Below are 27,552 nucleotides of genomic sequence, written 5' to 3' on the forward strand. Positions count from 1 at the left end.
GGTACGGAGGTCCATTGACATCGTAACTAATAACGTCACACATGACCTCAAGTTTTAAAATATGGCAGAGATTTAATCAATTTAAGTGCTTTCATTTTCTCTATCTTCCTCTATGGTGCTGAAACGTGGACTTTACGAGCTTCAGATTTGAATAAGATCAACTCATTCGAGATGTGGTGCTGGATAAGAATGCTTCGCATTCCTTGGACAGCATTTCGAACCAAAGAATCCATCCTCAAGGAGCTGAACATCAGTACCAAGTTGTCGGCAAAATGTCAACAGAGGATTCTCCAATTCTTTGGTCATATTATGCGTCATGGAGAAGGAAGCCTTGAAAATCACATATTGTTGGGAAACGTGCCTGGAAGGAGGGAGCATGGGCGAGCACCTATACGCTGGACAAATGGCATAAAACATGCAACAAAGATATCGTTCATACAATCTACCCGTATAGCAGAAGACCATGGAGGATGGAAACGGGTACAAAGAAGTATGTTCAGAGATCATGATCCTCAGGACTGAGGGACCGAAATAGACAGACAGACATTGAATATCAAGATCTCATCTTGTTACAAATAGAGGTGAGCCTGCATCCGGGAGATAGTGGGTTCGAGCCCCACTGACAGCAGCCCTGAAGATGGTTTTCCGTGGCTTCCCATTTTCATACCAGGCAAATGCTGGGGCTGTACCTTAATAAAGGCCATGGCCGCCCATAGGACCTAACTGTGTTGGTGCGATAGAAACACTCATTTCTTGTGTTTTTATCTAACTATTGATCTTTTAAGTGTAAAGGGTTATGTATTGTATTTCACAATGTGAATATTTCTTGTATATTTACCCTATTCCAAGATCGGCTGATGACGACGTCTAACAACGTCAAAAGCGGTACTGAGTAACCAAATTAAAATGTTGTAATTCAAACTGAACAACATAATTATTTTTAATTGAAAAGGTGGACCTTTTGCAATTTATATTGCTTTTTGTTACATCAGAGTAAGTAAAAGTAAATAAAGAATTGTTAATGTTTACTCTTAAGTTTGGCGCAATGTATATCACAAAGTGTCAATCAGTATCATATCTTTTCCTCGTACAGTACGCGATAAAACACACAGTAGTGAATGTCACCAGAAACCTGCCACTGCAGCAAGATGGAGAATGTTTGCAATTCCAGTACAGTTTGTTTTGCTGCATACTCAACTAGTAACACATTTATTATTCCTTTCACATCACTGTAATACCGACATAAATAGAGAAATCAAATAATGTCTAAACCTAAACAGTTCACTAACACAAAACAGTTCAGGGACGGACATTTATGAACAAGGGGAGTGTATATGTGAGCATTTACACAAGGCAGAAGTATTCAATCAGCAGTATGCAACGATAGTTGGATGCAAGGATAGTGTCCAGGTAGTGGACGTGACTAATACGGGTGAAGTACTGAAAATCACATATGATAATAAAGACATCATCATCCTTTAACCATCCCCAGTCACCCGGGTGCGGTACAAGAGTGCTCTCCATCTTTGCATATCCGGGTACATTTCTTCCTTCTCAATTTGGTACCATTCCACTCCTCTTCCTTCCAGCTACTACTGATCCACCATTTCCTTAATCTGCCTGTAGGTATTTTGCCTTCCAGTTCCTTTTCTTGCTGTTTTCATTTGATCCATCCTTTTTACAAGGCCGTACGACTCCTGATGTTCTTACATTTTCGCTTAGCGACTGCTTTACTTGTGAACTATGACAGATCTCTTCATTCCGGATCTTACCTCTTCTTGTTTTCTGTAGCACTGACCGCAGGAAATTCATTTCTGCAGCTTGAAGCCTGCTAATACCTCTACTGTTGATTGTACAGGTTTCTTTCATTCTTTTTGTTGTTACAATTGGCATTACGTCGCACGGACACAGATAGGTCTTATGGCGACAATGGGATAGGAAAGGCCTAGGAGTGGGAAGGAAGCGGGCATGGCCTGAATTAAGATACAGTCCCAGCATTTGCCTGGTAAATGAAATGGCATATGGTTTTTAGTGCCGGGAGTGTCCAAGGACAAGTTCGGCTCGCCAGGTGCAGGTCTTTTGATTTGACTCCCGTAAGTGACCTGCGCGTCGTGATGAGGATGAAATGATGATGAAGACGACACATACATCCAGCCCCCGTGCCAGCAAAATTAACCAATTATGGTTAAAATTCCCTACCCTGCCGGGAATCGAACCCGGGACCCATGTTACCAAAGGCCAGCACGCTAACCATTTAATTGTGGAGCTGGAAATTTGCCTGGTGTGAAAATGGGAAACCACAGAAAACCATCTTCAGGGCTGCCTAAAGTGGGGTTCAAACCCACTATCTCCTGCATGCAAACTCACAGCTGCGCTGCCCTAAACGCACGGCCAACTTGCCCGGTCATACAGGTTTCAAGGCATATGTAGTTATTGGCACAAGATATACCTGATAAAGGGTTCTCTTTGTACCTAAAGGTATTTTTGCTTATCCCATACAAGAGACCTAACTTGGTGATAAAAACGTGCTCCTTTTTGGACCCTGTAAGCGGTTTCATCCGAGGACATTGCATCACTAGTTACAATACTACCAAGATATGGAAAATGGTTAATGTTTTCTAGTTTCTCGCTGTACATGTTAACCTGCAGAGTTATGGATGAAATTATGAAGGAGACAAAGGTAAAATATGGGGACAGGGACCTGAACTCTGTTCAGTCGTCTTGCTAGGCCTAACAATGTGGAGAATTTTCTGCCAGAGCAATCTCCATTAGCCTTTGGCAGTCCCCTGCCACACCTGCAAGGCAGCAGCAGTTTAGTGAATTTTTGTGTCATTTCCTACACAAAGGCTTCACGAAGCCTCCTCAAAGGAGAACTCCTCCGCTCTTAGCCATTGATTCTCCCTTAGTATGTAGGGTTTGACACTTGCCGCCCAACCACAAAAAAGGGAAAGAGAAGTGAAAGGGGAGAGGCCGAGGAGTCAGCATAGAGCCAGTGAAATCGGAGGAATGTCAAGCAGGAGGACACAGAGGAGCAGAAGGACAGAAAGAAGTGGCGAGCGCTTGTTCACCACACCCAGAAAACTAGAGATGGAAAATTATGATGATGAGGAGTTCTTTTGCATGATTATGTATCTACTGACATGAGGCTGGCGTATCTGAAAAATCTTGAAATACCACTGTACTGAGCCAGGATTGAATCTGCCACCTTAAGCTCAAAAAGCCAGTGCTATACTGACTGAGCCCCTATGCCCAGCAAAACTGAGTCCCTTATTTGTGAGAGAAGATATCACTGAAATACTTCATACTTTCTAGTTGAAGTTTTCAAGAAATAAACTTTTTGTAGTGAAATCATGCAGAATTCAAGTTCCTAAAATTTCCACCAGACAGAATTTGAAAAAAAGAAAAAAGAACATAGTGGGTGAATACTTACAGTATCGATGGACAGAGACTCTACGTGATTCAAAATAAGATTGGCTACTATCTCTTCTCGCCACCGTACTGTAGGGTCATCCGGTAAATGGTCATGCCTGAAAGAAAATTATGCATGTACTCACCACATTGTTCATAGTTTAATCCACGACAACAAAAGTGACATTTTATTTATTTTGTCACAGATCCCCTGAGTTTAAGCTTGTGTTAGGGACGGTACAATTTACCAGCGTTCAGCACAGTAAAGAACGGGCTGCGCTGACCTCAGGAGTCTAAAACTTCGTACATGTGCTAATCCAGCAGTGCCCTCCTGAATTATGCAAAACAAGTAATTAATTCCAATTTCTACTACAAGGCAAAAAAAAAAAAAAATTTTGCTAGTGGCTTAACGTCGCACCAACACAAATAGGTCTTATGGCAACGATGGGATAGGAAAGGCCTAGGAGTTGGAAGGAAGCGGGCGTGGCCTTAATTACGGTACAGCCCCAGGATTTGCCTGGTGTGAAAATGGATAACCCCGGAAATCCATCTTCAGGGCTGCCGACAGTGGGATTCGAACCCACTATCTCCTGGATGGAAGGCGAAAATAAGCACTTAATAATGCTGGTTCTTACTCGTTTATTAGGTACTAAGGTTATAACAACTGTTGAGTATGGCCTCCCAACTCAGCAACTTGCTCCATTCGTAACACAGCATGGTCGACACTTGCTTGCAGCATATCTGGTGAAATCAGAGCGACATATCGTTGTGTCCTAACTTTTAGATCATGTGGAGACCGCTTATGTCCCTGATAGACACGATTTTTGAAATATTCCACCAACTGGACGTCACATGGATTTAGGCTGGGGATCTTTAAGATCACACATGTGAAAATGCCTAGAGATGATGTACGATGTGGTCGTTACCACAGGTTTCTCGCAGTAAATCTTTCACCTGGTGAGTGACATGTGGTGTTTCCCCATTCTGCATGAAAATAATGGTGTGGTCACAGTTGCATTCTTGCAAAGTTGCAATCACAAGTTGCAAAAGGGGGTACCTATCGTGTGCAGATGTCACTGTACACCTAACAGGCCTGTGAGATGTCATCTCTTCAAAGAAAATCGGACCAAGAATGAAGGAGCTTGTGAAATCCCATCAAGCAATCTCGTAAGCTGGGTGCAATGATGGCTCCTGCACAACATGTGGATGACCAAAAATATGGCTTCTGATTGAGATAGCTAAATAAAATTCAGGCCAGTGTTTCGGAAAGTGCGGTATCCAACTGATGAGCCCATGCCGCACTGGTAATTTTTGATGATTGAGTTTCCTGAATTCTATATAGCTATCTCAATTGGAAGTCATATTTTTGGTCATGCTAGCCCGGGAGGGCACATATTGCAAGTGGAGATGCAATTCTCCCCTACTACGTCAGCACTGCATTGTGCTTATTACGTGTATAGCTTGTACTGGTGTCGCTACAGGCGTGGGAAGGTGCGGTATCCAACTGATGAGCCCACGCCGCACTGGGGTGAAACACTGGTAATGTTTGACGATTGAGTTTCCTGAATTCTATTTAACATATGGATGAGTTGAACCCAATATGCTATAGAGTAAAAATGCACCTCGTCAGTCCACAGAATATTGCACGGCCAAATGTTATCCATTTCTGTACGTTCCAAAAACTGAAGAGCATGCTCACCGTGTTGTGGAATGTTCAGAAATTTCAAATGGCGCCCCCAGTATGAATCTTGTAGGGATGCCAGTGTAAAATGCAGTGCAGCGAACTGCTGACCAGGGAAAACACAATTCATGTGACGCAGTTTGAGCGCTGCTTGCATAATTCGAGGCATATGCTGCACGGTCAGCCACCGCTACAGAAACTTGTCAACAATTGCCATGGCGACGGGCCGCCGTCCTCGCTCTCGTGCGACACCTACTTACCCTGTTTCCTTGAATTTTTTCATCATACTCTTTAGCCAATTAATTGACATGGGACCTCTTCTCAGCTGTTCCTGCCGGTGATATTTGCGCAATGCAGCATTGTTATTGCTGCAACTTCACTAGCTGTGCACAGTCTCTCTTCTCAATAGCAAACTCGTTTCACATGGAAAAGTTTGACCTTCTTGACTAATTACTAACGAGCATTCACTTCACCAAGCAACAGCCAGGGAACGAACACAACAGTTACTCAATGACACCGAAAGAACATACTGACGTCAGAGTTACGGAAACTGCACGTTCTGACCAATTAGAGTATAATATTTTCACATGGTGGCAAAAACTGGAACCAATTATTTTACATAATTCATGTGCACATTGCTTAATTAACATATGAACAAAGTTTCAGACTCCTACCATCACTACAGCCCGCGCTGTAACACTTGTACACAGTCAGTTTAATTGTAACCACCCTGTGTTTACAAAACACGACAGAGATTGAAAATACATAAGTATAGATTTAAAGCCATTGAGTACATAGTTGAGTGCTGCTTAAACATTAGATTGAATAGTCTTAAATATTACAGATTCCATTATTTTCAGTATATATAAGCAAGTTGGAACTAAAACTATGGAGATCACTAGATGTATAAATTTGTCCAAAGGTCTTTCTTTTAGTAACTTCTTGAATGTGGAATAATTTTGGCTAATTTTAACTACTGAAGAAGTTGAGTTAAATGCTTGTACTGCTCGGTGTATTATAAATCAAAATGTGTTCTCACCATATTGTCAATGTTGATTGAATTTTAGAATACTGTCTTTTGAATCAACTAGATGAATTTCCTGTTTGCTACTTGTTTAATGAACTACTAAAACATCAAAGGTTTTCGGTGACTGGAAAGGTAGCAGCCATGGCCTTAACTAAGGACATCCCCAGAATTTGCAGGGTGTGAAAACGGGAAAACACAGAAAACCATCCATCATGGATGCCAACGACAGGATTTCACCCCACTATTTCCCGAATGCAAGCTCACAGCTGTGCGACCCTAACCGCACGGCCAACTCACTCGGTAGATAAAAATGTAGCCGTACTGTACCATTCTGTTAGTTATAAGAATGGATATTTAATGCTGATAAAATAATGCGCAATAGGACGCTAACTGTGAGGGCGTGATGCTATACAGAGCGCGGGAATCGAGAAGGGGATTCCCGAGGCAAGGCGTGGTCATGTGCGACGAAGAAAGAATATGTGAGGAAGAAAGAAAGAGAGATGGGATTTTGTCTGGGGGAGAGACCTGCCATCTTAACAGAGATTTTCAGCGGGAACAGACAGGCTCACCACGCTATGGAAATTGAGTCATAATTCCTATATTTGAAGGTTTTACAAGAAAGTAATAGGATGGGAATCGGTGCCAGAATTTTCCGAAGCCATAGATACCTCAAAGTCTATTAATTTATAATCGAATAAATAACTACGTGGGAGGCCGACTGCCGTGAGAAAATGTTTCGAGGCCACATGCCAATCTCAAGTTGTTTCCCGGGACTTCCCAGCGAGTCGCGTGGGTTCCTGGAGTCTATAAGAGCAGAGAAAGGTGGAAGGAGGTGATCAGTCCATGATAAGACCGCTGTCCGTGCACGTTGCGTTTCTGCTGATACTCGCGCCAGAAACCTTTGTTTAGGACAAAGACTGTGATTACTTTAATGCAGTTGCGCTAATGTTTATTCAATGAATCGGTGATCCATAAACTTTCCAGTAATTATTCAATCGTGTGATTGTATTTAGACGCTTTACAGTGAGGTCGCAAGTGCCTAATTAACCAACTGTAGACAAGGCCGTACATGTAGACTTCATCATGAAGCGGTACGGGTAACCACGTAAAAATATTGTGAAGTGCGGAAGAAGTGCAAGTATAAACTAAAGTCATTTGTGTTATTCCTGCTATACTTATGGGTCTGAATCAGTCGAGCATGAGATAATGACAATTTGTTCGACCGATTAGGTTGCTGATTTCAGATAGTAGATATATTGCCTATATACATTCGTGTGTGGTTAAGCAGCTAATGGGGAACAATGATTTTTAACGTCGCAGATCGCCAGTACTGATTTTTACCTCAAAAATTAAATAAAAGTACCGGGAATGCTGTGCTGTTAATAAAGTAGGCATTTCATTCCAGTGAAGACCCGTGCCGTGTTTCAAGAGACGTGTGATACGAGACCTGCCGACCACAACCTCAAGAAGAAGGCCTCATGAACGAGCCATCCCTCAAGAAGACGGCTTCATGAACGAGCAACCCATGGAGACTGGATGCAGAGGATCGACCCAGGACCACATCGCTACCATGATGGGCTGAGCAGGCACAGCCTAACCCTGACAGAGGGATAAAGAGGTCTCCAAGATGATAGATAAGTGAACAATAATTAATATATATGTGTAGGGTTGGGGGGTTGTTATGCAGAAATACGGTGATTAATTTGTAAATATAGTAAGGAGTAGGATTACGGCCCATTAGGCCATTTATTAAGGTATTTCCTTTATATATTTTAGGATAAGGCATATACATTTTTTTATTTTATCGTTTATAGAAAGCAAGGATTAAGGTAGTTTAAATGATAGTGTGACTGTACACATAGTCGTAGGGAAGCTTATGTACGAGCTTAAATCAATGTTTCTTAGTGCCCGGCATCAGACGACATATGCTTGTAATTATAGGTTAATTATGATAGAGTACCCTTATGTTGGGAAGGGAATCTGTATGCATAATGTAGAGCACGCATGCGGCCAGGATTTAATTGTTTGCTCCATGTCTATATTGTGTTGGGTTGACTGTGAGTGTAACGAAAATACCCCGTAGGATATGTCATGTATATTTGCGACCCCTTGTACTATGCCAAGTAAAGGATTGAACCCTAGACTTGAGGGTTAATAGGAACGCGTCGCATTAGGTTGACGGCGAGATGGATGTGTATAAATATGTGTAATACTCCAGATGGTATAATCGAGACCCAGGGCGGTCTGTCACGGACATTGGATAGTGCAGACACGTATGTGATTTCCTCACTCATTTATTTGTGGCGATCTTTGTCATGTGTCGAGACAAGGTCGAGGTAGAGCTGAGTTCCGTATGTTTGAAAACTAGGTTATGTTTTTTTATTTTGTTTGTGCGAGGGGTGTTTCACGGCCCAAGTCTTGGAGGTCGTTTCCCCTGCGTGCACAACAGGGAGTCTCGCAGCCATTTTTAAAATACAAGGGGAGGGGTGGAATTCCTTCTCGCAGGCGAGACAAGCATGCGACGAGGGCTTCATTCATTCATCCTTTCTTTCTCTCATACTCTCTTTACTTTGCTTATAAATGGTGTGCGTTAGGCAGAAACTGGGCACTAAGAAAACTTGCTTAATCAGTACATTTTGTAAATATAATGTTTGTTTGAATGGACCTTGGTTCATATCCATAATAGAAAGGTATATTTCATGCGAGATTAGAAAGGATATGCCTGTAGTTGTAGGTTCAAATTTACTATCTTTGTTGTGTGCACTTTCCCAAATATGTGTGGGGACCTTTTAGTGGCTTTATTTCTGCAGGACAATTTCTCACCCTGGCATCATATACTTTATGTGCAGGTACAGCGAGGCTGTTCCGAGTAAGGACACATTCGTTTATTGGCTTCACTTATCGATTCTCCGCACGACAATCAACCAGCTAGTGCATAATTTTTTGATGTTTATCTTATTTATGATATGAGCCTTCTGGGCATCCATTTTAGCACTATTAGTGCAATCAATTGTAATATAAAAGAAAAGAAATGTTGATTTAAGAATACACAACTTTTGCTCAAAATGTCAGTAGGTGCGTTTGTGTTCCTCATTTCGTAAGCATACGTATAGAACAAATTATTTTTTTTATCTCCCTACTCTCGTTCACAAGAACCCTGTAAACGACCTTTCCTGCCGACTGTAGTTGGGCTGGCGCATTCATCAAATAGCAGGTAAGAAGGTAAGTTCGACATTGCAGTGTTGTTTATGCCCTATAGGGTACAGTACATTTGTATATAAATGTTTTCTATCCTCTCTCTTTCTGCATATTTTACTGAGTTCATTCTTGGTGCATTGAGCATTTGATTGGTGTGGTGGTTATGTGAACATGTTGTCTTGGGAGTCTAGAGCTTGTTTTCATTGATTTGAGGGCATAGTTTTGTTTCATTTTATTGCCCTAAATGCCTCCATGTTGGATTTAACTACAATTGCTCCATAGATAACTTACTCAGAGTGTATGTTGGTTACTAACCTTGCCCTAACAACCACCCATTCGCTAAATTTTCTTGGTCTCCATAGATACTACCAACTAGAATAATTCCACTCTTCCATTGAGGTGTTTCTAAGGCAACAGATCTTAGCCTACTGCTGGGAGCCATCTTGGTGGTCTGTGATAATATTATAATAAACATCATAGCAGAACATCAGCTACCCATATGGACTAACAACCCTTACAATGAGGGTGAAGCAAAATGAATGATTCATCCGTCCCAGGCTCACGCCCACCAGCTAACATCAACCACGAACTTAGCATGATGGAAACACAAGTGACAGAGCAACTACCTCAGACCTGCACTGCTAACAGTAAAGGCGAACCTGGTCATTCTGATTCTGGGGGACCAGGACATCATGCAGGGAAGAGTCGGAGCTTCCCAAAACTTCTGAAACCCAAGAGAATGCAGTTCATTGGCACACTCAACATACAGACTCTGGCTAAAACAGGCAAACTCAAGATTGTGACTGATACCTGTGACAAGTTTAGAATTCTTATTCTTGCAGTTCAAGAAACGCGATTTCGTGATTACGATCACTTTGATTCAGGTGGATATCGAATATATAAGGGGAGGCCTGCAACTAAACTCGCAAATAGTAATTTACATATTTTGGGCACTGCATTCCTAGTACATAACAGCATACAGAACTCGGTGATAAATTTTACATCACCTTCGGAACGTCTCTCTCTACTCACGGTTAAATATGCTAACAAAGTCTACACACTGGTTAATGCACACGCTCCGGTGAACAATGAAACTGACAAAAACAAAATTGAGAAGTTCTGGTTGCAACTCGAACGAGCACTCGCCAAGATACCTCAGCATCACGTTAAAATTCTCCTTGGGGACTTCAATGCACAAATCGGCAGGGAACGAGAATACAGAAGCATCATTGGGTGCTTTTCAGCACACAAGAAGACTAATGCCAATGGACATCGCCTAATCAACATATGTAGAATGGCTAACCTCCAAATAATGTCCACACACTTTAAGAAACCTCCGTGGAAAATGACCATTTGGAAATCACCAATCAACTACATAGGAGAATACCAGATTGATCACGTAGCCATCACAAGAAAATACTCTCCTGAAATCATGAATGTGCGAGTTCGCAAGGGTTACGTAGAGTCCGACCACCATCTTTCACAAATCAAAGTCCGCTTCAGACCTAACCGAAGAAGTTATCAGAAACCTAAAATACCACGCATTGATCCAGAATACTTAAAAGATCACGCACAGGAATTCATGGAATCAATGCAGACTAACACAGAAACATGGGACACCCTTCTTGCAACCATTCAAGACTCAGCGAAGAAACTTGGCCAACCTCCACGAAAACGTAAACACGGGTGGTGGACTGCCGATTGCGATAGAGCTCTGGAATCCCGCATGCAAGCCTGGAAGAATTGGCATAGTCACCAAACACCAGAAAATTGGAGTAACTTCATAGAAATACAGAAGCGAACAGCCAAAACTATTAGACGAGTTAAACGTACCTACCACCTCAATAGATTGTCAGAAATCGATTACGATTTCAAAAGGAACAACACTTGAAATTTCTATAGAACTTTTAGAGAAGAACTGACTAACTACAAACCCCCTAGTATTTGTTTTCATCGCATCGATGGAACACTTGAGCCGAATACAAAAGCCAACTGTGACATCTTAGAGCAGTACTTTGAGGTGTTACATAACTGTGAACCTCCTGCCGAAAAACTGCAATTCAGCATATCCACCCCAAACCATGACTCACTTCCACCAACACATGACGAGATACAGAATATTGTATTAAATCTGAAAAACAACAAAGCACCAGGGGAAGATGGTGTAACTGCCGAGATGCTCAGGATCGGAGGTGAGGTCATTATTGACCGATTACAAGCCATTATTGCGGATATATGGGAGAGCGAAATCATACCTGCAGAGTGGACAGCTGCTTTGATTCATCCTCTACACAAAAAGGGTGACAAGACAGATCCGAACAATTACCGAGGTATCTCTCTCCTCTCAATTGCTTACAAAGTATTCTCTCGTGCTCTCCGTACCAGATTAGAACAACAGATAGAATGGAAGATTGGAGAATACCAGGCGGCTTCAGACCTCACCGATCGTGTGCAGAACAGATCTGGAACCTCAAGATGATTCTCCAACATCGCCAATCAATTTGAACAGTGGTCACTTTTGTTGACTTTAAAAAAGCTTACGACTCGATTGACCGTGCCACCCTATTAGATGTACTTCATGAATATGGTGTTGACAACAAAACAACGAAGTTAATCCAACAGACTTTAACTAACACAACTTCTAAAGTGAAATTCATGGGCGAAATCTCCGAATCATTTGAGATAAGATCGTTAGAACATGGGAGAAAGAAGTACACGGGATAAATATGGGAACGAGAGATAAGCGAATCAATATTAAGTGTCTTGCCTTTGCTGACGACCTAGCAATAATCACCCGCACTCCCGAGGAAGCCAGAACCGCTCTTGAGAATCTGCATGAGATTGCTATTAAGACTGGCCTCCAAATATCATATGAGAAAACACAATACATGGACTCCAAGAACACCAGTGTGGAATCACTTGGGACCAAATATGGCAATATCACACGAGTTAAACATTTCAAGTACTTACGTGAAATTATTGGAAGCACTGGTAACGACAGGATAGCCAACAAAACCTGTGCCGAAAAATTACGTAAAGCCTACACAGTCACCTGGAATATCTACAATAAGTAGTTCTTCCTGAAGCACTCTACACAATTGAAACATCAACACTGACCATCAATATCAATGGCATTAAGAAAATGGAAGGGCAAATACTTAGGAAAATATTTGGACCAAAGTTCCAAGATGGAATATGGATGCGAAAAAGCTCGGAAGAACTCTACTCGCTGACCGAAAGATTCACTTCAATCGCCTGGAAAAGACGTATGCAATTCTACGGACATCTAGCACGAATGGACGACTCGCGACTGACCAAGAAAATCTTCATCATTATCAGCGGAACCCGACAAAATAAAGTACGGTGGCTTGCTGACACCCAAAAAGATCTCGCAGAAGTCGGCGTTGACCCACTGACAACTACACGGGCTACATTTAGACACAAAATTAACTTGCACAGCTTTGAAGCCAGACAATGTACAAGAAACTCCAGGAGGCATGGACTCAAGAAAGACGACAGACTCACAGTGCGAGGATGAAGAAGTTTTGGGAGGATAAGAGAAACAAGAAGAAGAATGCTAACTAATGGTTCTACGTGCTCTTTAGAGGGCCTAACGCATATATATAATAATAATAATAATAATAATCATCATCATCATCATCATCTAAAAGAAGGCACGGTGTGTTTTGGACAGACGAATGTAAGCAGGCCCACTCAGAAAGAATGAGGGACTTCTGGACTCGAAAGGAAGCAAAGTTCACTGCCAAATGTAACAACACTTAACATAGTCCTCGATGGCCCCACAGAATAAATAATAGTAATAATAATAATAATAATAATAATAATAATACCCGTGTGGAGATTTACCAGTTACCTCTATCGGACGCGTCCCAATGGAATTGGGGAAGCTCGCTGGCTCTGCCGCCAGCAGAGTCAGAGGGTAGTAGGGAAATAAAATACCACTGTGAAAAAAAACTGGTCCCTTGCCAGGGTTACGGCGAAGAATGGTAAATGACCAGAAGCCACAAAACATCTTGAGGCAACCTCTAGGGCTAACAACCCTAGTTGTAAAAGGATGGGTACCTGTCCAAAACAAAGTCAAGTCAAGAAGCTCGATGGCACAACATTTCAAGAAACGTACCCCAGGGGGTAAGTCTTCGGATAAATCCCTCGTCGTAAACGCCACGGCGCACAAGTCTCGTTCGGATTCTGGTGGAGACTTGACATCATGCAAGAGACGAGTCGAAGCGTCTCGGTCTGCCCCGAAGAGTCAAAAACTCGGGCCAAAATCCAAAACCTTTCTACCAACTTTCAATATAAATTCACTTACACAAACTGGCAAGCTGAAAACCCTCACCAAAGCTCTTCACGAAAATCAGATATCCATAATGGCCCTACAAGAAACAAGGTACACGGATGGAGAGATTTTGGAATCTTAAGGCTACGGAATTTTCAAGAGCAAAGCGCAAAAAGGAATCCTCAATGGAGCTGTGATGCTTGGAACCGTGTTTGCTGTTAGAACCAAGAACCTTAAATCGGTTGCAAATTTTGAACCAGTGAATGACAGATTGTCCATACTAACAATTAAATGCGCGAACAAAACCTATGCCCTAGTTAACGCACATGCTCCGACAAACGATAAGAACAAGTCTAATCCAGACAAAGTTGATAATTTCAGGGACCTACTGGATGAAAAATTAAACAAAATTCCCAAACACCATGTCAAGATTCTTTTGGGTGACTTCAATGCCCAACTAGATCGTGAACAGAAGTACAAGAAAGTTATAGGAAATTACCCTGCTCACAAAAGAACCAATCACAACGGCAAAAGATTGGTGTCCATTTGCGAAAATCAACACCTGCAGGTCATGTCAACCCACCTTCGCCATCTACCCAGAAAGCAAATGACTTGACGTTCTCCCGTCCAAACTCTCGGAGAGTTCCAAATACATCATGTGGCAATCTCCAGGAGAAACAGCCCTGAGATTATGAATGTCAAAGTAGAGAAAGGCATCAATGTGGCCTCAGATCACTATATGTCTCTGATCAAATTCAAACCAATTCCTGCAAACACAAGGAAGACAACCAAACAGATCACACGCTTCGACAACGATACACTTCGGCAAAGGGTCGAGGAGTTCCAGGAGAAGGCTAGACCAAATGACTGTGACTTTAACAACACCAAAAGTCTCCTTGTTGAGGCCGCCAAAGACGTTACAGAAATCAAGAGAAGCAAAAAGCATGCCAGGTGGAATGGTACCTGCGAATCAGTTCTCAAAGAAAGACTCAATGCGTGGAAACAGTACTACTCTACGAAATCAGAAACTGATTGGGAATCCTACAAAACCCAACGTGCCCAAGCAGCTAGGGTGTTCAGAACTGAGAAACGTAAATACGAAAAATCTCTCATTGATAAGATAGAACAAAACTTTAGGAAGAATGAAAGCAGAGAGTACTACAGAGCCTTCAAACGCAAGCTCACTGGCTATAAACCACCATCTCTGTGCTTTGATCGAAATGACGGCACACTGGCAACGTCAGATGAAGAAAATTGTAGCATTCTGGCAGACTACTTCAAGAATTTACTCAACTGCTCTAAACCGCAAAGCTCCATTAAGACTAAGGAACCCTTACTCAGGTACCCAGATTCCAGACCACCCGACAAAAATGAAATCAAGCGGCACATTACCCGTCTCAAAAATAACAAAGCGCCAGGGGAAGACTCAGTAGTAGCAGAAAGCAAATAGAAGAAATTTGGATTCAGGAGACCCTACCCGGAGATTGGAAAATAGCTTTGATCCATCCATTACACAAGAAAGGCAGCATGAAGAACATCAACAACTACAGAGGAATATCTTTGCTACCCGTGACTTAAAAAATTCTATCACTTGCCATCCTGGAGTGTTTGGAAGCACAAGTCGGATATCAAATAGGTGAATACCAAGGAGGGTTCAGAAAAAGTCGCTCAACAGCCGAACAGATCCAAAATCTCAAAACGATCATCAGATATTGTACACTAAGGTCCAAGCAGTATGTGTCTGTCTTTGTGGACTTCAACAAAGCGTACGACTCCATTGACCGGGAAGTCCTGCTAAACATCTTAAATGAATTTGTGAATTTGGAGTTGATTTGAAACTGTTAGCATTAATTAGAGCCACCCTGACCGATACAAAATCCAAAGTGAAGTTCCACGGATGTCTTTGACATCAAAACAGGAGTCCAACAAGGTGATGGGCTATCCCCGATACTCTTCAAATGCGCTCTTGAAAAGATCATCAGAACCTGGCGGGCGAGATTACACGAAACCAACTACAGTCCACTAAGAGTAGGAACAAAATCCAAGGGGATCACAACAGACTGCTTAGCATTTGCCGATGATATTGCCGTTCTCTCAAACGACGTAGAAACCGCTACAGCTCAAGTTGAAATGTTAAAGGAAATTGCCGAACAAACTGGTCTGCAGATATCGTTTGAAAAAACAGAAGTAATGACTAACATCAAAGAGGCCCCACCAAAACTCCATACAAAGTACGGGGCCATCACCTGAGTAGACAAATTCAAATACCTGGGTGAGATCATCATGAAAAGTGGACTGGACAAAGAAGCACTTCAGGAGCGAGTACGCAAACTGGAAACAGCCTACCAAACATCCCGCGCAATCTACAACAAAAAATGCCTTTCCCAGAACACCAAGATACGTCACTATGAAATAGTTCTGAAGCCAGTAGTTCTACATGCAGCCGAAACCCTGTCTCTAAATGCCAATGAAGTACTCCTTGAAGAACTGGAGGAAAAAAGAGCGCAAAATTGTGAGAGGAATCTTGGGATCAAAGTACAGAAATGGAATCCATCGAAAGAGATCCAACGAAGAAGTCTACAGCCAAATAGAAAAAATTACCGACACAATCCGAAAAAGGCTGGCACGATTTTACGGTCATCTGAAAAGAATGGACGGAAGAAAGTTAACTAAAGAGATCTTTCACTTTTTTGATTCAAATCCCAAAACCACAATTCCCTGGTTTAGAAATACCAAAGAAGACCTGCAAATGCTACATATCTCAGCAGAAGATGCCCTTAACAGAGATCGCTTCCGCAAGAAAATATTGACGAACGGGCTAAACCGAGACGAGCAACTGAAGAGAAGACACGGTGCCCCTTTGAACAGAGAAGCGTAAGCAGGCCCACTCACAAAGAATGAAGGAAATTTGGGCTCTAAAGAAGGCCAAGTTCAGTGTCAAATGCAAGAAGACTTAACGTGGTCCTTGATGGCCCCAGCGAATTATATATTATAATAATAATAATAATAATAATAATAATAATAATAATAATAATAATAATAATAATAATGACTGACCAACCGCATCATTACCTTCTTTCAGCAGAAGAAAACCAAAGGGGCTTGGTTCATTGAGGTGGGAATCACACATAATGACATCCAGGAACGTGTTCCACTTAAGAAAAAACTTCCAACCATTCCAGGGTTTCCGAGACAAGTCAAAATTAAAAACAGGAAAGACATGGGGGCAGGAGAGGAAAGAACGACACCAAGAACACATGCGGATGTACTGGGCAGACATCAAAACCAGAAGTAGCCAGCTGAAATGACATGGACCAAAGTTGGCCTATATGGCACGAATGTATGATGATGACGATGATGGTACAATGGAAACTGTATTGGAGGAAAATGGATTAAAGGTCAGGAGAGTTAAGAGTATGTGCACAGCAAATTTTGGACGGATGGCCAAATAAGTACAGGACAGAATGAAGTGGAAGGGCTTGTACACCACATCCAAGCAACTGGAGATCGTTTAAGGTGATGACGAATGTGGGAAATACTGCACCTAAAGGGTTCTTTCCACTTAATGGAAAAATATCATGTCACCAGCCAGAAAAATGTGGATGGTCAAAGAGGCAGGCAGCAACAGGAGTTCTGAGCGAAAATGGTAGGGTACGCAGTCAAATTTACATGGCTCTGAATGCTGGGCTACAAAAAGAACAGATGAGCAATTTCTTTTTTTCTACTTGCTTTACGTATCACCGACATAGATAGGTCTTATGGCGACGATGGGACAGGAAATGACTAGGAATGGGAAGGAAGCGGCCATGGCCTTAATTAAGGTACAGCCCCAGCATTTGCCTGGTGTGAAAATGGGAAATCATGGAAAACCATCTTCAGGGCTGCCGACAGTGGGGTTCGAACCCACTATCTCTCGGATGAGAGCTCACAGCTGCGCGCTCCTAACCGCACGGCCAACTCGCCCGGTGATGATAAAAAAAACTCCACGCGTATGTTAAGATGGGCTCGTGGGGTAACCCGACTGGATGTTATCTGCCAGTCTCTAAGAGTAACTCCCATCATTGAGGAAAAGCTTCAAGAAAGGCAAATGAACTGGTACAGGAACCTTCAAGGAGGATTAGAAGATGAGAGGAATATAGCGATGGGACAATGAAAGTGAGATGGAAAGTTTGTGTGTCAAAACACCTCAAAAAGTACAATATACCCAAGGACAGGGTCAAAGGCAGACAATATTTCAAGAAAGTGACCTGAAAAGCCGACCCCAGATGATTGGGAGAATGGCTAGGAATAATAATAATATGATAATGATGCTTGTTGTTTAAACATCTAGGTCATCGAACCAGGAGGAGAAGAAGAAAATAAGCAGCTTGTTGGTACATTTTTGATGTGTGGCATGATCATGAACAGCTCTGTTGCTGAAAGCTGCTTTTAACATTTACTTGAATACAGTTAAATTTAATTTAGTGAGCAAATTATACAAAAGAAGAGTACATCATTTCCTTGGACATTAAGAGGAGAAATATGAATACAGTATGTTTTAAGCTTTTCAATAAATTCAAATTCTCAATGTGACAAAGGAAGGAAAGTTGAACTGCATTGCGACGATGGGATAGGAAAGGCCTAGGAGTTGGAAGGAAGCAACCATGGCCTTAATTAAGGTACAGGTCCACAGCATTTGCCTGGTGTGAAAACGGGAAACCACGGAAAACCATCTTCAGGGCTGCCGACAGTGGGATTCGAATCCACTACCTCCCGGATGCAAGCTCACTGCTGCGCGCTCCTAACCGCATGGCAACTCGCCCGGTAATCACAATTTTGAAGCCACATTTAGCAATTGAATTATGTTCTATACGAAATGAAATACGCCTATTATTTTACTAGTCTGAAAATCAAACAAGTTGACACTATTACCTAGATATACACAAAAATGTTACATTCTTCACCTAATAAAACATAGCTATAATCATATCAGAACCAAAATTTGCTGACATTTTTCATTTTCAGCTCTCTACAAGTAAAGGAATAAAAAAAAACCATGGCACTACAGCCCATGAAGGGCCTTGGCCTACCAAGCGACCGCTGCTCAGCCCAAAGGCCTGCAGATTACGAGGTGTAGTGTGGTCAGCACGATTAATCCTCTCAGCCATTATTCTTGACTTTCTAGACCGGGGCTGCTATCTCACCATCAGATAGCTCTTCAATTCTAATCGCGTAGGCTGAGTGGACCTCAAACCAGCCCTCAGATCCAGGCAAATATGCAAATATCCCTGACCTGGCCAGGAATCGAACCTGGGGCCTCCAGGGGCCTATTCCACAAAAGTATGGCCTTGTACATTACAAGTAAATTCTCTAGTAACTAGTACAAATACCAGAGTTTCTGTTCCACAAAAGAATTTTCTACAGTTGTACTTTACTACTCCATACTTACAAATTACCAGTGAATTTTTATAGGCATGTTCCACAAAAGTACTAGTACTTGTAATTTACTAGTGAATTGGGAACTATTCTCTACCAGTGAATGGACAATAATATATAAATGTACTAGTGCTATTTAAATATACTTATTTCAGATACATTTTGATAAATATGTGGTCTAGCAGAAGTGATAGTGATGGTAATGAAAATGAAAACTACCGTCTGATAGGGAAAGAATAAACTTCCAGTTTAACACTATTTGAATACAATGAGAGTTTTAGGTTAAGCACAATACAAGTGGAAGAACTTTTGATGGATATTTATCATAGGTTGAAACATCCTACGAACAGAAATAAATCTCTCTCTGCTAAACAACAGTTAGGCCTACTAACAACACTGCTTTGGCTAGGAAATTGTGGTCAGTACCATGGTATTGCACATATGCATGGGATGAAAATCTTCGGTCTGTAGGTCAATACATTCTGTGGTAGCTGCAATAAATGATATAAAATTTCCTCAAATTGTTCCTTGACCTGAAAATACTGAACAAACATGTTCCAAGAAGGACATTCCTGGAATCATTAATTCCAAGTAATTCCAATCATTAATCCAACTTTTCCCCTCAAAAGCTCCATGAGCTTTTCCAAATCAAATATTTCCATCCAACCCTTTATTTTGTCTTGTTTTTTCAGACTCTCGCTGAATGCACCGAAATGAATATCTTTTCTTCTCTCTATTTCCTTCAAAATGAATAACTTCCTTTCCTTGACACCATTTTAACAATTCATGCAGAGTGTGCAATTTTGTAACAATTAAGTTTGGCGGCCGAATGTCGTTATTAGCGGCATCCGATTCCATATGACAGACCAAGGAGGGTATGTCAGACTGTCGTGGAACATATGCGAGGATCGCGGAAGAACAGAATGGGTGATAATAACGGAGTAATTTCCTATCATCAAAGAAATAAACTGAAAAATAACATTGTAGCATTGAGAAATTCACAGAAATATTAGAGTTCTTTGAATCTTTGCTACATAACTTAAAATACGATATTAAGATTAATGAGCAAGCATAATCTAATTAAACGAATGGAATATGAAGATAAACAGCTGATTCATGCTATGACGTAGTACGTTTATTGATATGCTGTCACTTGTAAAACTTGTAACAATTCACTAGTAATATACAAGAGACTATACATTACAAGAACCCAAGACCATACTTTTGTGGAATAGGCCCCAGGTAAGAGACAGGCACGCTACCCCTATACCACGGGGCCGGCAAATAAAAGAATGGAATATGTAATTACTTAAGAATTTGGACAATAAGACTGAGTGCTAAAACCTGTCAAAGTTTTTAGTGTTATTCCAATTTTTATATTAGGTTTAGTGTTATTCATTATTAGGTCTCGGATGTTTAGGACCTAAAAATCGCCAAAATAAGCAAGCAAATATGACCTCAAAAGTGGAGAAATATGACGTAAAAATTACAAAATATGTCCCAAAAATGACTAATCTAAATATGGACATTTTTATCAAATTATACATTGATACATATTTGTTAACTAATTTATTCTTACTTTCATATTAATTTTCTTAATACACATGTTTAGCAGTTATTCAGTCCATTGTCCTTGTTTCACTTACCGAACATTTGTCAATACGTAGCTATAAGCAAATACAGTAGAGACAATACGCGACACTGAGCGAGATATCGAGGGACAGCTATTGGAGCTCTCTCTAGCGAGTAGACCTGAAAACTACTGATTCTGTCATAAGAGCACGTGTATTTTGTGTGAAGTTTTTGGTGTTATTTATGCGTTTTCAGTGAGTTGACATAATTAAATAGTAGCGTGTGTCATTCCTTGATATCTCCTCTCAACATGAGGGGAAAGGTATGTGCTGTGTTTCGCTGCAGTAACTATGAAGTAGAGAAGAATGCGCGGTCGTTCTTCAGGTTCCCTCGTGACAAGAAAATGTAAGTAATATTGTGTTTGTATATATATTCTTCCAGTGACAGAGATTTTTATAGTACTTCATAATCTTCTGACCTGCTCGACCCATATTTTAACTGGCTTAAAATGTAATACGCATATTTTATTGTATAGTGCAGCAGTTAACCTTCAATACTGATGTGTTGTTGTAGGTGTGATCTGTGGGTTTTGAAATGTCACAGAAGTGATTTGGATAAGGTGTACCAGAAACAAGGGACGTTACGCTTATATAACAATTATAAGATCTGTTCAGATCATTTCCAGGTCAGCGACTTTAAAAATCCTCGACTATACAGCCAAGGGTATGTTACATTTTTACTCTAATTGTACGTAAATATTCCTCAAAGCATCACTATCGACAACATTTTCATACTTTTCTTTCTTTCATCCCTCTTCTCAGATTAAAGCTGGGATTTTATAGATTTTCTTTCTGTTAGTAGGCTTCATGTTAAGAGGAAAATTGTCCAGCTATTAAATGTTAATTAATTGCATCATATGTGTAAGGAATGTGCCGATATTTTTATTGACAAGTGACTTAATGTGATGATACAATGTTTTTAAACGAGAAAAAAGACAAATCCAACCGTAACAGTTCAGGCAGGAATGCTAAAGCTAACAAAAGTAATGCATAAATGAAAGATCAAGCCATTTCACAGCAGTCCATTTCACATGTTGTTTATATGTCTAATTTCAGCCTTTGAATAATAACCTTTTAAATAATTCTTCATTAATTTATCAAGAATTGCTTTAGCAACTTCGAAGTTAATATCTCAATAAAACTTTCTTTCTAGACATAATTTATTTAGCCATTTCCGTATATACATTTCCATTGATATTTGAATTTAGTGCGATTTTTTCAGGTCAAGTCACTAGGAGCGCCAGTGTCGAATTGTCTCCCATTTTAGCAAGGCTAAATCCGCAAGTGTCACGTATTGTCTCTACCGTATTTGCTATAAGGTACCAGCACTACGTTCGATAAGATTATCAGATCACACAACATTTTAAAAGTCAAAACATGTTTGCACCCTGTGGTGATGGTTTGTATTATGAGAAAACTAGAAATCAATTTTTTTTTAATAAATATTTTGGGACGTTCAAGCCAATGTTTTCATTAATATTATCAAATGCATTAGTTTAAATTGAGCATCACGAAACAAATCCGTTATTAAATGCGTTCTTTTAAATTGAGCATCACGAAAGAAATCAGGTAGATGTCTTTCAATACATTATGGTAGGGCGGCACGGTGTATAGTGCAAACTGACATACCTTTTCCCTTCTTCTCCGCGGGTGGAATTGAAGTGAATGCCAAGATTCATCTTCAAATCATCAGGCGCGAAAGACCTCCGATTATCACTTAACACATTCTTGTAAGAAGAGAAGCTCCTTTCTATGTCGCAAGGTTATTGGTGCATATTTAATTCATGTAAAAGGTGCAGTGAAGTCCATGGCCTTCATTCTATACAAACGGTATTCCACTTGTATTAACTGCAGATGTGATACCAAGAAACAGTTTTGTGAACACTAGTTCGCATTCGATAAGTTGAAAGAAGATTTTGCACAGCTACAGCTGTTGTCAGACCGCCGAAATATGACAGAAATATGACGTTCCTATGAAAATAGTTCAAAAATACGACTTTATGACAAAAAATAGCCAAAATATGCATTTATATGACAAATAAAAATCACTTAATTGTGACGATAATCACCTGATTCGCACCAAAATCCAATCAGGAATGAAAATGGAGACAAAGAAAAAATATGACTTTTCCTAAACATCCGAGCCCTACTCATTATATATGTATAATCCCACTGGCCATCATTATCTAGTCAAATGTGGTCACTTATGCAATGCAATAAGTATATTTTAACCAACTTTCATAATATAGCCTTTTATAGAATACTACAAGATTAATATAAACAGGATCCTGAATACATTTTTACAATTTTGAGGTAAGAAACATGGCTGATGATGCCCAAAAAATGAGGGCGAAACATGTCCCATTAATAGAATCAACAATAATGTAAAGGTCCTAATGTGGTAAGAAAGTATATTCTATTCAGAAGATAGAGAATTTTCTAATAAAAATTAGATTTTAATGTTTCTTTGAAGCTCAATACGGACGAAAAAATGAAATTTATAATATGTTCATACCATATAGTCGAGCATCTCGTCTCCTTAATCCCAAGTCTGCCCAGCCCAAAGTTTGCAACATTTTAATAACACTACTCCTCTGTCGGAAATCACCCAGAACAATTTGTGCTGCTTTCCTTTTAATTTTTTCCAGTTCTCGTATCAAGTAGTCCTGGTGAATGTCCCATACACCGGAGCCATACTCTAAATGCGGTCTTACCAGAGACATATGCACTCTCCTTTACATCCCTACTACAACCCCTAAATACTCTCATAACCAGGCCATATATACAGAGATAGGAACATGAATAAACATAACAGGATAAACACAAGCCAGCCTCTCACCACTGGGTTCCGCGGTTCACTCCAAGTGAGATACGTGCTGGACAAAGCAAAAGCGAGACAGGTTCTTCTCTGGGTACTCCAGTCTTCTGTCATCTTTAATTCCAGAAACACACTCCAATACCATTTCATTTCATCTGTCAGTTATTAATCACTGCCCCAGAGGAATGCGACAGGCTTCGGCAGATGACAAAATTCCTATCCTTGCTGCTAAATGGTGGCCTCATTCATTCCATTCCTGAACCGGTTGAAATTGGAAATAGGCTGTGGATTTTCATTTTCATTATTGCCGCCTTCCAGTCATACCAGTAATGTATAACTTATGATGAAGAATGTTATAAATCTTACCTCATATGTGTGTTCATTACCACTGCCAAGGACCCAACAACTTGCTCTGAGAAGTAACTTCATTTTTATAGTAAACTAGTGACATTTCTGAAAGTAAGTGGGTGAAAGACACTGCTTAGTGCGACTCCCAGAATTCATTACCAGTACCAACTGTTAAACAATAAAAGTCATGACTGTAAGTTGCGTGCTATTATTATTTAGACCGAGTTTGATAGCTGCAGTCGCTTAAGTGCGGCCAGTATTCAGTAATCAGGAGGAGACAGTGGGTTCGAACCCCACTGTCGGCAGCCCTGAAGATGGTTTTCCGTGGTTGCCCATTTTCACACCAGGCAAATGTAAGGCCATAGCCGCTTCCTTCCTATTCCTAGGCCTTTCCTATCCCATCGTCGCCACAAGACGTATCTTGCCGGTGCGACGTAAAGCAAATAGAAAAAAAATTCTTTTAAATTTAGGCCACATTTTTTCACTTAGGATCTGTGCAAACGATTGCAATGTCCCATCCAGTTTTTTTTTTTTTTTTTTTTAAACTCTTTGTTTAACGTCGCACTAACACAGATAGGTCTTATGGCGACCATGGGTTAGGAAACGGCTAGGAGTGGGAAGGAAAAGGGCCGTGGCCATAATTAAGGTACAGCCACAGCATTTGTCTGGTGTGAAAAAAAAAATATATAAAAGAGAATCGACGGAAATCAATCTTCAGGGCTGCCGACAGTGGGGTTCGAAAACCGACTATTTCGCAAATGCTAGCTCGAAGCTGCGCACCCAACTCACTCGGTGTCCCGTTCAAGTGATGTAGCCGCTAACAGAGCATCATCCTCCATGCCCACAGCAGCTCACTCTGCTGGGGGACAATATTCAGTTTCTGCTGGACGTAAATATCAATTAGTATCAAACATAATGACACGTCAGCATTAGGAAAGGGAGCAAGAGAAAAGGTGAACAGGATGAACATGAAAACACAAAAAGGACAAGGACTATCTCAAATGGATGTAAAAGAATTGGTACTGATGATAGAGGCCATTTATTTTGATGATAGCAGTTGACAGATAGATAGATAGATAGATAGATAGAATGAAGATGACAACATCTTTATATGATGAGTTTTGCCAACAGCTGCAAATGGAAAATTTACTGCTGCGTCGCAAGTGTGCTAACGCAGTGTTCACACTAAAATGCATAACATCCAGAATTGATTGTCCGGAGCTCCTGCAGTTAAAACCACTTCATGTTCCGGCATGATACACAAGACACAGAGTCACCTTTCATGAGATCAAGTGCAGAACTGAACACCACAGGAGTTCGTGGTTAATACAGTCACTGCGGACAGTGAACAGTGTTGGGGAATCTGTGGATAGCTTCTGTTGAAGGCAGTAGGCTATTACATATGGCAGAATAATAGATCTCTATGCAGTATTGTAAGACGTTAATTTTTGAACATTATAATTTGTGATTATTTGTAAATATAAGTTAGTTGTGGGAAATAGATTACAGATGTAGTACCAAACCCAAAAAGGGAAAAACCTATGGCGCAACAGTTCCAAAGGACCATGACCTACCAAGCAACCGCTGCTCAGCCTTAAGGCTTGCAGATTACGAGGTGTCATGTGGTCAGCACGACAAATACTCACGGCCATTATTCTTGGTTTTCTAGACCGGGACTGCCATCCCACCGTCAGATAGCTCCTCAATTGTAATCATGAAGGCTGAGTGGACCTCAGATCCAGGTAAAAAATCCCTGACCTGCCCGGAAATCAAACCCGGGACCTCCGGGTAAGAGGCAGTCACGCTACCCCTACACTGCAGGGTCGGCATAGGTGTAGTACACCATCTGTAATTGGGAATAGCCTGTTGGTGGTAAATATACCCAATGTTCTCCCTACGATCTTTCTAATGGGCGCACTGCTCTATTGTTTTTACAGACCGCTGGCTAACATAACCTAGATATATGTTTTAGTTACATAATATTAATACATGCTTGAGTCATTGGGTGCTCCAAATTAAAATATAAATACTGTAAAACTGTTTATTTAAATGATAAGTCTTCATTATTGTCAGCATAACTGCATCAATTACATCGGAGCTTAAATGTTTACCTTGACTCACACGTAGTGTCGTGTGCAAGTGGTGACTAGAACTGCATCTGAACACTCGATTCCGCATGATGTCACAAATCACTATGGCACTCCAGAGCAACCGAGTGGTAAGCCCACCACATTGTTTCATTATTATGAACGAGCAGTAGAACACTAGAAGTTCAAAAACTCTATTATGTCTTGTTTGCAATAATTACACTAAAACAGACCAATTCTGCATTAAATATTTAGCTGTCTGATATCATTGTTAACACTCTCTATTGATTATTGGTACAGTGTCGGTCTTCGAATTCCAATATAGCGGTTCAAACCCACTAGAGGTAGTCGAATTTTTGAAGGGTGGAACAAATTCCATTCGACATTCAATGTCGTATGACGTCGGCATGTGAAATATCTCTGGTGACACATTTGGTGTTTACCCGACAAAATGTACTAAAACTCAGTCATAGACGCCCAAGAGTGATTCAGCTTACTCTGGTATCTAGTAGGCATAGAGTAAAACGGAACGTTGAAACTGATGAGCAGCAAAAGATGGGGGCAAATTAGAATGCTTGCACATGGTAGCTGAGGCCATAGTATGATGATGATGATTATTATTATTATTATTATTTACTGCCCTGAAGGGAATAAATTGAAATTTCATCATTTTCATATTTTACGTAGTATTCCCCGCCCGCCTACTCATTCTTGCCACCCGGCTGACGAACATTTCTGGGGAGAACAGTGATATCTATCAACTGCTGCCGTCAAAAGAGATGGCATCCCTCATCAATCCCAGTTCGTTTACATCCATTTCTCCCAGCCCTCAACCAACTTTGTTTCTGTTTCCCAGCTTCAACACTCAATACCTGTGTCTGTCCAGTGTTCCTAGTCTTTTATGACCTGTATCCATCTTTATTGCATGCCTTTTACTGTGTTTATTGAGATTTCTTCCCATCTCACATCAAGACTGCAGTGTATGAAGATGTGGCAATTGTCCTAGCTGTTTCCTTGAATGCTCACCTGTCATTATGTTTATCCTATGTTTGATACAGGGTGTTTTTGAAAAAGATTCCAATATTTACAAAGGAGGCAGCACACAACAAACATTGGTTGCAACCCAATATCTTTGGAGTTATGGTTCACTACCATTACCACGAAGGTTGATCAAATATAAGCAGGATTTTTGTTCCTGAACATCAACAGTTAGTAGGACTGGCCCCGCACTTCTGTTATGCTTAGGCGGGACCATCAGGAGTGGGGAGAGCGTGCTGTTAGGTATTTCCTGCCGTTCTGTCAGTAACGCTCACGATGTCGGTGCAACATGTGCACCCCTCCACTGCACACATGCCTGCTCGTGAGGGAGTTACAGCGGCGGAAATTTGCCAGAGACTGACTGCTCAGTTCGGTAACCAAACATTGTCAAGGATGCGTGTGCTTGCTTGGCATAAAAAGTTCAAGGAAGGACGAGAACGTGTGGAAAATCAGCAACACAATTGCTGTCTTCGGACCAGGATTACAGACGAAAACATTTGTGCGGTTAAAGACATTATTGATGACGATCGATGGGCAAGAATATCAGAAATAGCAAAACAAGTTGGAATCAGTTATGGGAGCTGTCAAGCAATCATCACAAATG

General features: G+C 40.9%; 1 protein-coding gene across 2 annotated transcripts in view; it reads right to left on the reverse strand.

Moving 5' to 3' along the window:
* Positions 1-27,552, reverse strand: part of PIG-L (phosphatidylinositol glycan anchor biosynthesis class L) — a 68,801-nt gene that overhangs the window by 33,221 nt on the left and 8,028 nt on the right. For both annotated transcript variants that reach the window (XM_067158693.2, XM_067158692.2), the window contains exon 3: positions 3,431-3,527. In XM_067158693.2, coding sequence (XP_067014794.1) covers positions 3,431-3,527 — 97 coding nt within the window. The remainder of the gene's footprint in view (positions 1-3,430; positions 3,528-27,552) is intronic.

This window comes from Anabrus simplex, chromosome X (genome assembly GCF_040414725.1).
Source record: "Anabrus simplex isolate iqAnaSimp1 chromosome X, ASM4041472v1, whole genome shotgun sequence".
NCBI lineage: Eukaryota > Metazoa > Arthropoda > Insecta > Orthoptera > Tettigoniidae > Anabrus > Anabrus simplex.